Source organism: Emys orbicularis, chromosome 1, assembly GCF_028017835.1.
Source record: "Emys orbicularis isolate rEmyOrb1 chromosome 1, rEmyOrb1.hap1, whole genome shotgun sequence".
NCBI classification, from domain to species: Eukaryota; Metazoa; Chordata; order Testudines; family Emydidae; genus Emys; species Emys orbicularis.
Window position 1 is genome coordinate 134,873,503 of NC_088683.1, and position 16,651 is coordinate 134,890,153.

General features: G+C 44.2%; 1 protein-coding gene across 5 annotated transcripts in view; it reads right to left on the reverse strand.

Moving 5' to 3' along the window:
- LOC135885257 (zinc finger CCCH-type antiviral protein 1-like) overlaps positions 1-16,651 on the reverse strand; it is a 40,595-nt gene that overhangs the window by 3,247 nt on the left and 20,697 nt on the right. For 2 of the 5 annotated variants that reach the window (XM_065412901.1, XM_065412886.1), the window contains exons 6-12: positions 15,805-15,928; positions 13,910-14,078; positions 13,260-13,307; positions 10,248-10,368; positions 9,055-9,151; positions 8,106-8,184; positions 1,050-1,180 (exon numbers count right to left, since the gene is read on the reverse strand). In XM_065412901.1, coding sequence (XP_065268973.1) covers positions 1,050-1,180; positions 8,106-8,184; positions 9,055-9,151; positions 10,248-10,368; positions 13,260-13,307; positions 13,910-14,078; positions 15,805-15,928 — 769 coding nt within the window. Of the gene's footprint in view, positions 1-1,049; positions 1,181-5,949; positions 6,052-8,105; positions 8,185-9,054; positions 9,152-10,247; positions 10,369-13,259; positions 13,308-13,909; positions 14,079-15,804; positions 15,929-16,651 lie in introns of those variants that run through there. The other 3 variants (XM_065412918.1, XM_065412892.1, XM_065412910.1) reach the window with 3 other exon arrangements.

A 16,651-nucleotide genomic window follows, 5' to 3' on the forward strand; every position in this document is an offset into this window, starting at 1 on the left:
AGCAACACTGTATCCTGCAGAAAGGGCTCAAAGTTAAGGGGAACAGAGAGACTGGGTTCTTGCCTCCCTACATTTGATAAAAATCTAAAGGGAACGTGGAAAAAGCTACAAGGCAAATGGATTAAGATTAGTTTTGAGGTTGTGTTAAATGCTGTCAGTTATTTTCAAGGTCTGTTCTGTTAAAACAAACCATTTCTAGCAAACTCTTTTTTGCTGCTTAGCAATTGCTGTTATTGCTTGGTTAGACTATTAGCTCCATCGTTGCCAAACCCAAACTGTTTTTGAGGGGGAAATGTTCTCTGTCTATCTAGGTAAGGTCTTATATGCTCTCCCCACCCCTAATTGCCACTGCATCAAAGCACTCTCATTAAACGTTTCTGCTGCTGTTCTTAATTGGCCAACTATGCTGTAGATATTTAAAATCCAAAAGGAACTAGAGCACATCAGTAACAAATAACCCAAGCCTCGGGGATTGTAGTTCAATGTAGTTTGGCTGTTTTACACCAGAAGCCCCTAATATGCCTTCAGGAACCTGAGAGGAGTGTGACACATTTGTAAAATACCCATTAAAAGAGACACTCTAGATCCACTGCAGCAGACTTATTAAGGGATACAGTCTCCTTTTGAACCTGTGCAAACAGTGAAGACTCCGCTATCGGGGCAATTCAATATTTAGTAAACACAGATGTACTTGCATCCCAATTGTGTGTGCCAGTCCCATCTGTTAATTTTCATGGAGTAGCTACTCCATGCAGAGTCGGCAGCTTTGCCTAGAGGGAATGTTACCTTTTCCAGGAGGGGGCGCTAAAGCTCAGCAACAATAGCACATCAACAATGAATAGCTAATTAGCCCCAGAAAGGACTGAGGGATATTTCTGAGAGTTCCTTTAAGTAACAGAGCTAAAGTAAGCTTCAGCACCACACTGGGTAACCTCCAGAGTTAACGTCAGTCACCAGCTTGTATGTCCAGGAGACAGCCTTGGAAGTTATGAGACTCACTCCCCTTGTTATTGCCGCAACTAATGTAATGTAATAAAATAGATACAAACCACTGAAAGACTTGCCAAAGGGAGGGGTTCTGAATCCTCCTTATTCTCTGGATAACATAATTGTTCATTGTCCTTTTAAATAGGGTCTCGATTTCAGTGTATTCAGAGGATGGATTAGTGATCGCCACTGCCTACAAAATACCAAACCACAGCCAAAGGTTACAGAAAGTTTCAACTGGGTGTAAGGGGTGACCACGCTTTCATAGGCAGAGCCAGTGAGACCAAAGGTGGATCTTTTGAATGTATGTAGTGCTTGAAATCCTATTCACTCACAGAACAGGAACAGCCCAGATAGTTGCTGTGTGAGCTCCCCCATTCTGTTCTGTGCAGCGTACCTCTCTCTCTTTGGGAAGGACCTCTCAGAGAGAGGAGAGATGAATTCAAGTGTTTGTATACGTTCCATACTTCATCTGTTGAGATGGTGACCTGTCAACTATAAACTAGGCTGAGACTACCAACTCCTGTAACACAGGGCTACCACACAGACATGAGTTGGTAACAATTTTTCAGTCACTGCTGCCTAGGGCAAATATGAAATCAAAACTTGAAGTGAAAGACCCCAGTTCCAACGTGTCAACGGTGCATCTTAAAACGGAGCAGTAGCTGCTCTGGGAGGCCTGGTGAAAGCAGCAGCTTTGTCAGCTCTATCATAATCAGAAATGAAAATTCAAGCAGGTCAGTGATTTTGTAAGTTAAATCTGATTGTGCTACATCTAAATCCTATCTGTATACAGTTTACTTTTGTTTACTAGATATTTATATATTGGACAACCTCTGAATGGACAAATCTTTTAAATCAGTTAATGGGATTTTAGAATGATCCAAGCTGCAGTGGCTAGAATTATTTTTTAGATTTATTAAAAAGCCTACCAGTGTGAAAATTGCAACTCAATTTTCTTTTATGCAAAAAACACTTTACAAAGCCATATATAACTTCACAATATAACTCATCAAGATTACGCAAAACACACTTAACGAATTAGAACTTCCCCTAGGCTGAGCCCGGTGTATTTCACAACGCAGTAGATCCATATTTTGTGACAAGAGAACTGCTGGACTGTGCAGCAATGTGAATCATGTCACTGTATTCTGACACCTTGCAACCACAATTATTCATTTTGTTCATGTATGAGAATAAAAGCATTTTTGTGGTCATCCAGACTAACAGCATCTTCCATACTGCTCATTTCATGAAGGAATTCCCACCCCTTCCTTAGCCTCAGTATTACCCAGAAAGCCTCTTTCCCCCTCCATCATGCTACCATCCCAGGCTTTCCTGGCAGCTCCCCTATTCATGCACCACTCGCTGCTTTGGGTGGTTCACTTGCCCAGTGCTCTCTGCCTTAGAAGTAAGAGAATGGAACTCTCAGTTGCATCTGGACAACAGAGACCAGAGATACCTGGGAGAAAAACAGCTAAAGCACCTGGAGTGGGGTTTGCACAGCCTCGACCTGAGCAACGGAGCTGCTACAAGTTCCCCGGTTCCTGGGCACACATGGCTGGAGGTGGGGAGGGGTGGCCTGAGCCAAACTGGCCCTGAATAACACTGGTACAGCTGGGCCGAGGAGCTCCTGGCACTGCCTACAAGCTCTCTCCCCTCCCCCCCGCCCGCCTCCTTCCCTCTCTCACCCAAACACGTGCCACTTGCCAGGAAGCAGTGAGTGCTGTCAGGAAAGTGTTATGATCTTGCAGAACATATCGGAGTGGCAAATCCTAACTTGCCCATATCCAGAAAAAACAAATACATTGATTGCCAAGCAGCAGAGACACTGGTTCTCATTTGTCTGGATTTTATAGAATCATTCCCATTTCACTGGAGTGGTTCAAGCAAAAATAAAACTAAATTTCAGGCCGGCAGAATGCCACCACATCTAAAATTATAGGCTGGCATGTTCTGTGGTATCACAACAGCTTTGCACTTATAAGCATTACTATCCCCATATTAGAGATGGGAGTAACTGAGGCAGAGAGGTTAAGCAACTTGTCCAAAGTCACAATATCAGTGGCAGAACTAGATCTTCTGACTCCCAGCAGCCCTTTCATCTCATAGCACAGCGACTTCTCTCTGGCATGACAAGAGTCCACAGACCTAACAGAGACACAGAATGGAGACTGGCCTCTGACATGGAGAAGAGAGAGACCAAAGACCTCTTGATGCCAACTGGCAGAGGACACAGGAGTACATAAGCTTACAGGGATCCCCTAGGTTCACCAAAAGGTATCATGTTATGTTATATTCTTCATGCTTTGCAGTTAAAGGCTGAGGTAACCTGCATTGGAGACAGATTTCTCCAGACAGGAGGTGGGAGACATTTATCTCCCTGGTTGACCACTGTGTATTGTGCATCTTACAGTGGAAGTCTATTTGCATACGGAGCCAAATGCTAAGGAACAGATTACAAGTGCTGCAGGAAAAAAGCAAAGACAGCAGGGATTATCCTGTTCATAAGTAAAGACAATGAACTTTTGGGAATATAACTGAGGGCACGGATATATATCTGGCATCCTTCAATCTGGAAAGCTGCCAGTGGGCTTGATCTTATAAAATGAAGATCTGAACCGTCCTGGTTGAAAATGCTATGAAAAGGATTTGGGCTAAGCTATGCTGTCGGAGACAGGGAGTTAAGTTTAGGCTTTAGTGAGCATGTTATGATTTTGTTTTATATGTAACCATTTCCATTATTCTTTCTTATTATCATTTGAATCTCTGTTATTCTTGTTTCCACTATAAATATCTCTGCTCATCACACAGCAGTCAGAGTGATGATCCTGAGTTAAAACTTGTCAGATGTCTGTCCTGTTCCTTTAAAATCTGAGAGTTCTGTGAGTGTTCAGTGGGTCAGGGCCTGGGCACTCAGGAGAGGGGTGCTAGGAGGACTCAAGAGGTTGGTGTGTGCTTATCGCTAACCTGTACAGAGAGGCTTGGAAGGCCTCATGTTGCCAGAGGCTGGTGGATTCAAGGAGCTGATCCACAGCAGGCATGGACAAGGCTGCCTCATACTAAGGGCAGGTGGTATTAAGGTGCCTCGCAACCCTGGGAAGCACCACAACGCGCTCGGACCCTAACATACATTTCCAGATTTACCATTTCTATGTTAAAAGTATAGCGTGCTAGAATATAGACTACAAATTGTTGGGATATGTAAGGGTTAAGTAGCGACCTGGGAAACCGCTGGTGTGCAGACATGGAATTAGGGAGTAGAGGCCCGAGCAGACACCGCTTCTGTGCTTGATAGATCAAGTGCTACCCCTCTCCCTTCCCTTTGCCTTGTTATGGCTTGATAAGCATTGCAGCTGCATAAGGAATGTGGGGATCTAAAGGATAATCTTTGTGTAAAGCAGTGTTCTCTCCCCTCCTCCCTTTCTTTCCCAGCTAGAGCTCGGGGTTATGGCCCCTTCCTCCCTTCCATGAAAACTGCTAATCAAGGGAATTTGTGGCTGCAATTACTGCAAAGAAATGTATCTTCAAGGTAAAATTATTTGTAAAACATGCTAATGCTGTAAACAGTAATTGGGGCAGGATAATTATATTCAGTATATAGCTATTAATATTCATTGTATGGGCGTTTATATTACTCAATAAGGGTTTTGGGGGTATTGTAGTAAATGTAAATATTTACATACTAACAAATAAAAAAAGTGTGCTGTAACTAATTCAGGGCTTACTCGACAATTGGGTCGAAAGGAACAAGTACTGCAATAAAGAAGCCCGTCTACTCAATCCGCCTCCGGGTCAGCCTGCTTATTCTCCAACACAATTATATTATATTCATACATTTTAAGACAACATCACAATTCATTTTTTGCCACTTATCTCTCTTCAGCTACCAATTCCATTTTTCTGCCATTACACAAAGTAAAAAAAAAAAAAAATGGAGGGGGATTCACAAAATCTGATTTACTAATCCTAAAAAGCTATCAATATCTAACAATATAGATCAAGGGTGGGCAAACTATGGCCTGGGGCCTGGATCTGGCCTGTCAGGGCTTTGGATCTGGCCCGCGGGATTGCCACCCCCATGGCGCCACAGATCCCGGAAGTGGCCGGCACCACATCCCTGTGGTGCGGGGGCAGAGGGCTCCGTGCGCTGCCTTCACCTGCAGGCACCACCCCCCACAGCTCCCATTGGCTGGGAACGGGGAATTGCGGCCAATGGGAGCTTCAGGGGAGGTACCCGCAGGCGAGAACAGCGCACAGAGCCCTCTGCCCCCCTCCCCCAGGGGCCGCAGGGACATGGTGCTGCCCACTTCCGGGAGCGGTGCGGGGCCAGGGCAGGCTGGGAGCCCATCTTGGCCCCACTGCGTGTCGCTGCCACCCTGGAGCCGCACCAGGTAAGCGGCGCTGGGCCAGAGCCCGCACCCCAACCTCCTGCCCTGAGCCCCCTGCCGCACCCCTCCTGCACCTCAACTCCCTGCCCTCAGCCCCCCTGCCACACTCCATACCTCTTTCTGCCCCCCAAACCCCTGCCCTTAGCCCCCTTGTACACCTCGCACCCCTCCTGCGCCCCAACCCCTTGCCCTGACCCTTCTTGCACACCGCACCCCCTCCCATACCCTGCACTCCCTCCCCCACATTCATGGCCCTGCATGCAATTTCCCCACCCAGATGTAGACCTCGGGCCAAAAAGTTTGCCCACCCCGATATAGATTATAGACATCTAAACTTTTACTTTGCATAGGATTTTTCATGTCTCAAAATGCTTTACAGAATAAATACTGCAATCTCCAATATTATGTGGGAAGGAGGAAGAAAATAGAAGACCTTATACTAAACAGGGAAGACTTTAAAAAAATAAAATAAAAAATAATAATAATAATAATAATAATAATTTTAAAAAAAGCATCCTTTCCAGTGTAGCAAGATTTTCCACAACAGTTTGCAAGGCCAATGTCTGAAGTGTAGGAAATTCATCAAGGCTGAGGTGTCAGATGTTGTGAAGGCCACCACAGAGGCATGCAGAATCCCAGCCAATCATGAAACAGTGAAAGCGGAGGATTACTACTGTGAAAGAAAAGCCTTATGGTCAGAGAGGTAATGATCAATCTCAGATCAATTATGCTTCTACCTGGCCTACACTTTAAGATGGAAGATGTTAAATAACTGCAAAGTATTATCAATTCTTAAAGCGTCAACTGAGACAAGGTACTTGACTGAAACGCAAGCTGGATTCTTTTAATCTCTCACATCACTAACCACCAGTAATAACATGTTTCTGCCAGTCAAATTCTGTGTGCCTGTGCAACCCCATTGTCTCCAGTGAGCTTAGCACAGGTGTACCTGATTGGATTTTAGGCTGGGATTTGAAAGGGAAAAGGAATTAGGCTCCCAAATCCCATTGGAGTTTAAAGGGAATTTGGCACTTAACTACCTTAGGCTGCTTTGAAAATCCCAGCCTTTGTTAACAATTCCGTTGATAACACACAAGGAGGAATTTCCTAATTCCCCCTCAGCTGCAGTGGCAGGGATAATAGGAGCAAAGACTTATTTTTTTGTCACTGATGTCAACTTTACTGCAGGCCCAGATTCTGATTCCCTTACTTGTGTTGAGTAGCACATTACTCCACAAGTTATTCATGGTAAACGAAACCATCCAACATGAATAAGAGGATCCGAATCTGGTCCATACAGCCTAAGGGACAGTTGGCATAGAACTGGCATAGTCTGCTCTTAAGTCACTCCCCACTACAGCCTGGGAATACGGGGTGAAGAACTGCAAAGAGCGTGAAAGCTCTGCTCTCTGGCTATCACCAGCTGGCAGAGTGCCCAAAAACTGCTTTTAGTGCTATGGAGCTCGGGCTACAATAAAAACAGTCAGAATCAGGAATCCATAACCAGCTCCTGGATGCCTCCCACTTATTCTGTGCCCAAGTGACTTGGCCAATTTCACATAGGACATCTGTGGCAGAGCTGGTAGCGGAGCCTGCACTTAAACCTCCTCTGAAGGAGGAGCTACAAAACCACGGTGTATCCAAGTGCTTGACTCTCGGTCTGTTCCTTAGCCACATAACTATTAGCTAGATGATTCCAGTATTTCTTTTGATCCATCTGTTGAAGCAACATGCAAATACCATCAAAACTGTTAGTAAAAACTCCTAGATGTCCAACAGCTCTGCTCTTACTTGTTAGCTTCGTTTCTTTGTGTATATATTATATGTTTAATACTGTATTTGTTTGAATAGATATGAAAACAGAGGGGCAACTTGACCTAGTAATGACCATATCGTCATCATATGATGGTTCTTTGGCGGCCTATGTGGCAAGAGTTGGTAATCTCAGTCCAGTTCCTATTGAATAGATGTGAACTTCAGGGTACATCTACACTACAATTAAAAACCCACGTTTAACTGCAGTGCAGATGTTCAGGCTCTGGGACCCTCCCACCTCACAGGGTCCTAGATCCCAGGCTCCAGCCCAAGCCCAAACATCTACACTGCAATTAAACAGTCCCTTAGCCTGAGCCCCGTGAGCCCAAGTCAGATGGCACGAGCCAGCCGTAGGGGTCTAACTGCCGTGTAAACATACTGTTTGAAAACCCACCAACTCAACTAGCACCCATATTGGCAGTCTCAGGACACTAATACCTTTTTAAAAATCTGGCCCAGTCACCTAGACCAGTGGTCTCCAAACTTTTTTGATCGTGCACCCCATCAGTAAAAAAATTTTGATCACGCACCCTCTGCTGTGCCGGCTCTACCATTTTTGCCAAAGCAAAAAAAAAAAAAAAAAAAAAAAAAAAAAAAAAAAGTACTCCTCCTGCCGTGCACCCCCAAGGATCCTCTTGCGCACTCCACTTTGGAGACCACTGACCTAGAGATGCAGATGAAATCAATGAGAGTACAGTGCCTAGTGGGGTTTTCAGAGGTGCCTAGACACCAACCTGCAACCTAAATATCTTTTAAAATCTGGCCCTTTGTAACTATATTCCCAAATGGCAAATGTTTCACTAGACATGGACATTTTAATCATGTTTCTTTGGGCTCAGTGCCTTTCCATCAAAAGAACCTGTATAGGAACAACCCAATCTCACTGGAGCAAAAAGGAGAAAACACAAGTACCTTGTACCCCACGTCAGGCAGTGCTGATTTGTCCCAGTTTCTAGGATAGTTTTGATCTGGAGTATCTGTCACTCTTTGGCTGTTTGCAAACAAAAAGAAAATCAGGAATGAGTCTACGGTACTTCCACTCCTGTCATGAACCTTCTCCCAAACTGACAGGGTCCCCTTGGAATAAGTCTATTTTGGTCACTTCCCCTGTAAGAATTTGACAACACAGATTTAATCTTGCTACTTACTGCAGATTGCCAATTAAATAACATCATGTAACTAGGTTCCCAATAGGAATTAGTCCCCTGTTTCTGGTGGGCAGCATTTCTTAGGCCTGATCTATACTAGTGATGAAAGTCAATCTAAGTTATGCTACTTAAGCTATGTAAGTAATATAGCTTACATCGACTTAAAGCGGTGTCGACAACATGCTATGTAGACGGGAGCTTCCGCCTCTCATTGAGGTGGATTAATTAAGTCGATAGGAGAGCGCTCTCCCGTTGACGTATCGTGTCTTCACCAGACCCGCTAAATTGACGTCACTGCATCAATTGCAGTGACACCGACTTAGCGTGTAGTGTAGACGAGGCCTTGGTCTCTTACTATGCTTTTGTAAAAGACAAGTTCCACCTCATCAATGATCCCATCTCCTCTTACACCATATGCCACAGGAACAGGCAGATTCCTGCTCATGCAGCAGAGAACTGCAGTGTTGCACACTGATTGTGGCACTGCTGCAACTATCTGTAAACCAGCAGCGTGTTATATGATTCCACCAAAGCATGCAGTATATTGAGGTGAACAAGAACAGTTGCATTGCAGTACAACCAACCGTTATGGCAATCAGCGAACCAGAATTATCTATGAGAATCAAGAAACTTCCCCATACGCAACCACCATTCCATACGGTGCATTTCGTTTTACAGTGAAAAAAACAAACAAAAATGAACGCATCGAGTACCCTTTCTTCATTTTTTTCACATCTTCTGAGGACACGAACTTTGGTCGCCTGCGGACTTCTCTTTGAGTTTGATAGCGGACATTTTTCTGGACCATTTCTTGAAAGAAAAAAATTTATTTTATGTATTTTTTACACACACACACACACACACACACACACACACACACACACACACACACACACACAAAGAAGAAATAAACATTCATTTGTTGATGGAATGTGGCAGTTGAACTTTTTGTCTGTTTTGCAACCACTATCTCTGCAGCCCTACTACTTTGTTTCAATCTTCTTCCCTATGACACTCTTACTTGAGCTTACCTATCTTTCCAGAAATCACTTGCTCCTTCCATCTCACTTATGCTCTTTCTTCATAGCATGGAAAATGTTCAAATCTACCAGACAATTCGTGGCTTTACTATGTATTTAAATAAGGGCTCACTCCCTCATCTCCTGTCTTCTGCTCCCATTTTAAGGCTGCAGTGAAGTCAACAACTCTGTAGTGGAGCGCTGAAAGAGGCTGACAGACTTTCTGTGCACCCTCCGTGAGCCTCTGTAATCCTTCTGCAAAATGGGCATTATAATAATAGGCCACGGGAATGTTGTGAGAATTCAGAAATAACTAAACCATGGAGATCCCCAGACAGAACTACAGATGTGTGATGGGTTACAAGTATTCCTATCGTAGACTTGTCAGAAGCTCAGAATTCAGGCTGCAGGATCTGGCAGAAGAAAAAGCTGCATGGGATGCTCTCAGGCAAACAGAGCCATCTTAAACAAAATCATAAGTAATAATCATAGCAAAAAACCCAACCACCGGCTGGTCAAGTATTTCTTTTTTGGTTAGATGAGGCCTTCCACATGTTTACTCTAAAGGGAAAAGCTGTCTTTAAAATCTCTCCTCCCCCCCCCCACCACCTCATGCACCTTACCCTGGTCTCTTTGTCCAATTTGTACCTTGTTCTGTCATTAATTTGCCCACATACTTATTTACACCTTCTCCCCTTACAATATTCCACCCTGCATATGTGGACTATTTTCCCTTCTCCGTAAAACTATCCAGCTAGCCCTATTTGCAGCAGTCTCCCTCTGTACACTTCTCCCAGAAAAGTACTGCAATGTAGCATATCAAAGCTACCAGACTAACTATAAACTATAATGCATTGTGTTCAATTGAAATGAAAGGGGAACAGTACCTTTAAAATTGATCTCGTATTGTTGGGCACCAGCCTGAAATTGTAGGAGGTCATTTGGATTCGCCAGAAATAAATTCTCCAAATCATCAGAAGCTAGCGCAGAGGCTCCCTGCAGTCCATCCTATAGAATGGAAATGTGGGAGAAAAATAATGGTTAAACCCATCTGGAAGGACAAAAGATTGCACAACTGCCTTTTTCATTCATTGATAAACATGAGCCATGATTCTGACCTCTGCTAGTAAAAAAACTGTATTGCTTATGTGTCATTAGTGGGCCTGGGCCTACACAGGTAAATAAAGTGACAGCTCCCTGGCCACATCTATATCACGTATAACACAGGATTGAGAGTGGGAAAATCTAGTGGGAGGAGTGGAGGTCAACTTTGGAAAACTAACTGAAGAAGCGACTTTGAAGGAAGCACATGGTCAGGAAGTTTGCTCCGGGCATAGAGGAAAATACAGAGTTGATTGTGGGAGAATGAGGCTGAGGAAAAATAAATAACCGGATAGTAATACTTAGCACTTACAGTGCTTACCGTTCATAGATCTCAAAAGTGCTGCATAAGGAAAGGATGTCATCACCCTACCGCACCCCTCCAAAAATCTATACAACGAAGAAACCCACCCGGAATAGTTCTGGACATGAGAAATGCCACATTCATCTCCATGGGGCATTATCTTTGAAATGTAATGATGCCACGTCCAATGTAAAACTGAACCATTTCACCATTGATCACTAGCGTCCCACAGACCCAAATTGCTTTCCGTGCCGTCCGAGGTTCCAAAAGCCCCACCTGTCCTCTAACCTGCAGCTCCCATTGACTTCAATTGGAAATGTGCTCTGGAAGTGATACTGGGCCCCTACAAGCTACCTGGTGGAGTTCAAGCTGCTCCTGGTTGGGAACAAGCTATGAGAACATTTCTATTCCTGTGCCAGGCTATAGCTGCTTGTGCAGAGATCTCTTTATGATAGATGGAGCTGGCTGGGACACCATAGTTTAGGTTGCTTGAACACTTAGGTTATAGACCCTTTTTTTCCCCAGTTGCTTATAACTTTAACTGTTCGGGCTGAACTTTCCCATGCTAGGAGTCTAACGGAGGCTGAACTATTCAAGGTTTAGCAAAAACAGCTCAGCCATTCTGGAAAATTAGATTAGGATGGGGGGGAAACATTTTGCCATTATTAAAAACTCTTAAAATCATTTTGTTGAGAAGCTCTACAGCCCTCATTCTTTGGGAGCAGAGACTTGAAATTTGGCAGGGTGGGGGACAGCCCTGGATCAGAGAGGTTCCTTTTGTTGTCCTTGTGACAATCCACCTGAATTTGGCCAAGTTTATAAGCTTCTGAATACTGCCATTTTTACAAACTCACATGTGCCATAGAAGTTTGTAACGAGTTTGGCATCTAATTTCTTCAAACATTCTGTCTGAACAGAGCATGCTCCAACTAAGGACTACAGGGGCTCAAAGGGTTTTCCTGCAAACCTTCCTCCCAGATGTCAGGGTCAACTTTGGTGCCAGGCATTTGAACGAGAGCGACTTTCTCCTGCACTCTCAATGCTCCACTGCTGGTGCCCAGGTAGGATGGAGGAAGAGGAAGCAGCCTGAATCACATGCAAAAGGGAAGCAGGGACAAGCTGTGAAGAGCAGAGCGGGCGGGGACAGGTGTGGGAAATATACTAGGGGATGGGCTGAGGGTGACAAGGCAAGAGAGTCTAAAATCACTAGGATACACTCCTTTCCACAACCTGGAACAGAACTCAGGACTCCCAAATCCCAATGTTCCTCTGCTGTCTAGAAAATGCACGTGTAATCTGTTGGCAAAGTAGATCTTTCATTGCCTTCTATAGGGTGGTCCATTTATAAGGCTAACAGCCTACTACTGCTGCCAATTGCTCCATTAGCTCAAGTGGTAGAGGTCTGTGCTGTTCCAACCCTGTTGTAGTCTGTAATATGGGGGTGTGTCGGCATCCCCTTGTGGCAGGACTGGGAACTACACCCACTTGGCTCCCTCCCCCTTATGCTGCCAAACCCAACTCTGCATTTGTCAAGTCCTCATTAAGACCCAATCCCTCCTGGCCACATCCTCAATAGTCTTTTCCCCCATTAGGATAATGGGACAGCAGAAGTTCCATGGCTCCAGTAGGGGCTAATCAGCCCTAGGTCTCCTGGGTTTGGGAATTTCTTCTCTAAAAATCCCTGGCCGAGGTAGGTAGCGGAACCTAGACCTGCTTACTCCACTGGGTTCCAGCTCAGGGACCTTGTTTGGAACAGCGAGAACCAATCCTTCTCAGTCCCATGCTGTTCTCTCAGCCACTTCCTACCTTTGTAATCTTGCCAGCCTCCTGCCCTGTTTATCGCTCTTTGGAGCATTGGTTTGTCTGGCAGCTTCTCACCAGTCTGCTGGAGGGATCATCTCTCTTGCAGCTGCCCCACCCACTTACCCTGCAGCCCTTTTATCTAGCTGCTTTGGGGCTGCCAATCAGCTCTGGCTAAGCAGGCAGGCAGTTGCTTTGTTAATCCTTTGGCTGATGAACCAGCATGAGGTGTATAGACCCTATGACAGACTCAATATGGTTTCATATGGTGAAATTTTTCTTTTGTCAATTTGCCTTTTTTTCCCTCTTTTCTTTTTTTTTTTTTAAATAGGAAATTACATACAGAAAATTACATAAAGAGAACGTTAAGGTTACAAAGCCATATATTAAAATAAATTAGGAAATGCCAGTATAAAGATCAGTGGACACTTGACAATTTTAGTTTTAAGCTCTCTGACCCTCAGCTCCCCATCTGTAAAATGGGGATAATATCCCTTCATCTCACAGGGGTCTTGTGAAGATTAATTCATTAATGTTATGAAGCATTCACATACCATAGTCATGAGAGCCACAGAAAATCCACAGAGAAAATTTAGAATTCTTTATTAAGTGCCGGGTTTGGACAGTGTACAGTAAATAAAACCTCGTCCCACAGATTGAATAAAAATAATATAAATAAATATTGAATAACTACCCCTTCATTGACCACCATCCATCCTGAGCACTCTCTGAGGCTGAAGTCCTATGGGAAAAAATAGTATGTGGTCATGTTGTTAAAGACTGTATCAGTTCATACGTACAAGAGGGCCAAATTACAATTGTACATGCAACTTTCATTCTGGCCTTTCTTAATTTTGGAGTGCTTGACTTTGCAACCTTAATAATGTTCTCTTTGCATAGTTTTCTTCTGTATAATACATAAAAAAGGGAAAAAGCATGCTACTGGAAGGGCATTCTTCATGAATGCTGCATAAATCTTGTATATGATTCCCCATCACTAAGTCTGCTAATGCTTAGATCTCTTAGCCTCTTGGATATGATGCAAGTCTCAGGTTCTCTCATGTTATTTTGGGAAAGGGTAGAGAAATTGGTACAAGATTTTATCAGATGCCTTTTTGAGGGAACATCTATAAAAGCTTACAGTGCTTGCTTTGCCAGAAATAAATACCCACCCACAGTCAATCTGGCTTTATTAATTACTAACTAAGCCATGGGACGGGGCCCATTGTTTTATAAATCAAAAGCAAATAAACAATATCTACAGGTTACTATATAGCAGAGGAGACTATTTGTGACATCCCTCCAGAAGTGGCTAAGAGGGGATGGATGTTACAAGGTGCTCACCTGTTTCCCATATTCAATCCATTGGCCTAGATCATTTTTCCAATACCAAATCCATTTTGTTGTCATTATGAATTTGGGGGGTTTTGTAACCGATGATGGTGTGGAGAGGCGTCGAAGCAAAGCAGAAGAGGAGGTAATTGACCTGAAATTGATGTTCTGATCTGCTACGCTAGAGAGAGAAATTCAGAGAGTTACACCAGTGCTAACTGTGCATACTTATCCTCTTTGATCACCAGTTGAAAGGGCTTCCAAATTTCTACATTATAGGTGGAACTGGTAGCACTGCCTCTAGTTAAGGTTGCTTAAGAAAGGCAGGCAGAAAATTGCCCCACGCAGGCATGCTCTGATTCAGGAGCTTCAGATCCTTGTGACTAGACTCCCCGCAAAAAGAGCTAACACGGTCTATATCTCCAACACAGAGCATGCAAACTACGTGATGCTAGGGGCATCACTGCTGACTTTCTAGGAAGTCTGGGGCTACACCTAATTTATTGATACATGTTTTTTGTAATGAACCACAAATGCACATGATGCTAGTATTTGCTTGCGTTTGTATCCTCCTTGCCAGAAGAGTATAAATTGTGTAGTGTTGGAGCTCACCAGCAATAAAAACCTGCAGTTGATCAGCATTCTTCTCATGCTGCAGTTATGGAGGGAATGGCCACATTTGAGGACTCTGTAGGCTGCATCTGTCCCTCAAGCTGCACTTGGACATGCCTGATTTTAATCCTTAAGACGCTTTGGAATTTGACTTAAAATAAGCCTGGGCTGGCTCAGGCAAAGTGCCTCGAAGTGAGCTTTGCCTGACAAAGATGGATAAAAGCCTCCTGTTCCGGGCTGCCTGAGAACAGGCGTTATAAAAACAGAACAGAAATCCTTTGTTCCTGGATAGGCTATGGCCAGAACTCTCAAGCAATCACATTTGGCCACGCCTGAGCTTCAGAGAGCACCAGTGCTCCATGATCAGAGTGATGTGTCAGTCGAAAGTGGAGCTTGCAGAGAAGGAATGAATAGGATAGTGGGTGAATCTAGAGAACACTCCTATTGCATCCTATATCTATGACTATCTTATCTATGAATAAGATCTACCATCCTTCACAATGGAGAACTTCATAAAAGATTCCTCCAGGCAAGTTCCAAATAATGGCTGTATAGAGGACTGACAGCCATAAAAACAGTCTAGGACAGGGGTTCCCAAACTTGGTTCGCGGCTTGTTCAGGGTAAGCCCCTGGTGGGCCGCGAGATGCTTTGTTTACCTGAGTGGGCCACCACTTCCCACAGCTCCCATTGGCCGGGAACGGCAAACCACGGCCATTGGGAGCTGCGAGTGGCCATACCTGCGGACGCTCAGATAAACAAAGCGTCTCGTGGCCCGCCAGGGGCTTACCCGGAACAAGCTGCAAACCAAGTTTGGGAACCCCTGGTCCAGGAGAAGCTTGGTAATAACTTCAATATGAACTCTATGTTATTAGACACCCAGTCGGTGCACCAAATGCTACATGTTTCGTTAGCCTATATAATCTCAATAGCAAGGCAGAACTCCTCTACGGGTTATTCCACTTACCACAAGAACAGGTAAACATTTTCATGAAGTTATCTACGGTCTATCTTCTCTCTCTTTTCTTATGCACGCTCAGACAGTCTCTCTGTATATTCTCAGAGATCCTGTTCAGCAACCATTTATGTTACTGAGAAGTCTCTAGCAGAAGCTTAAGAGGTCAACACACATCTTTCAGGAGAAAAGTCTTATCTATGGGCATCAAGCATTCATGCCCTAAATTCTCTTGAGGAAAGGAGTTAACCAGAAACTGAGAGATGGACTATCCTTGTGCTACCCCAAAGCTATGTAACCCCTTTACGGAGCTTAGCAAAGAGGTTTTAAGCATTATTATACCTGTCGTTTTGGGGGTCACAATAGGCCTTTTCGACTACCTCCATTCTGGGAAGATCAAGCCAATTGACTCCATCAAACCTCTGCCATCGATAAGGCAGATGATAATGAATCATCCTGCAGTCATCTGCAAAGAGAGCAAACATGCTAAGGAGCTCACATAACCTTAGAGCAGACTGATAGCAGGACACTGAAATGAACCAAGAGAGGAGCAGGAATAAGCAGCAAACCCTGCAATGCATTTTTATCATGATCTCTTTGGCCTTCTCCCCTTCCATTTGATTCTGCTTTCCATGTACACTGGGGTAAATCAAAAGTTAGTCCACTGAACTCAGAGCTAGATTAGAGTAAAACTGAAGGAAGAGTTGAAACATGCCCTTTCTAACTAGCAAAGCAGCGTAAGCTCTTTACATTATTGATTTTAAGTCTGAGTCCACACACCTTTCTTTGCTTAGATATTGCCCTGACAACTGACACTGGCATGTGTGAGAGCAGTGTTGTTTATCACTGTGTCACGTAGGTATGACTCAGCATTTATCAGCTCAGCCCCAAACACGCAAGGGGAGTAAGCACAGTTTCTCTCACAAGGTTAAGCACGCAGGTTACAGCAGGGAAACCCTGGCGCTATTTTTGGTTTTGTTTCTCCCTCCGTTTCTTAAAAAGAGTTTCAGGACCAGAAAGGTGAAACACACTGAAGGCTTGACTGTGCCTTTTAGGCATAGCCCAAAGCACAGGGCAGTATGAACTGCAACACCCAAGGGAAAGCACCAGCAAGAGCGCAGATTACTAATTCATAGGCAGTCAGCTTGCTCGGCAGGCAAAAGTGTTGGGGCTGGATGGAGCCATAGGC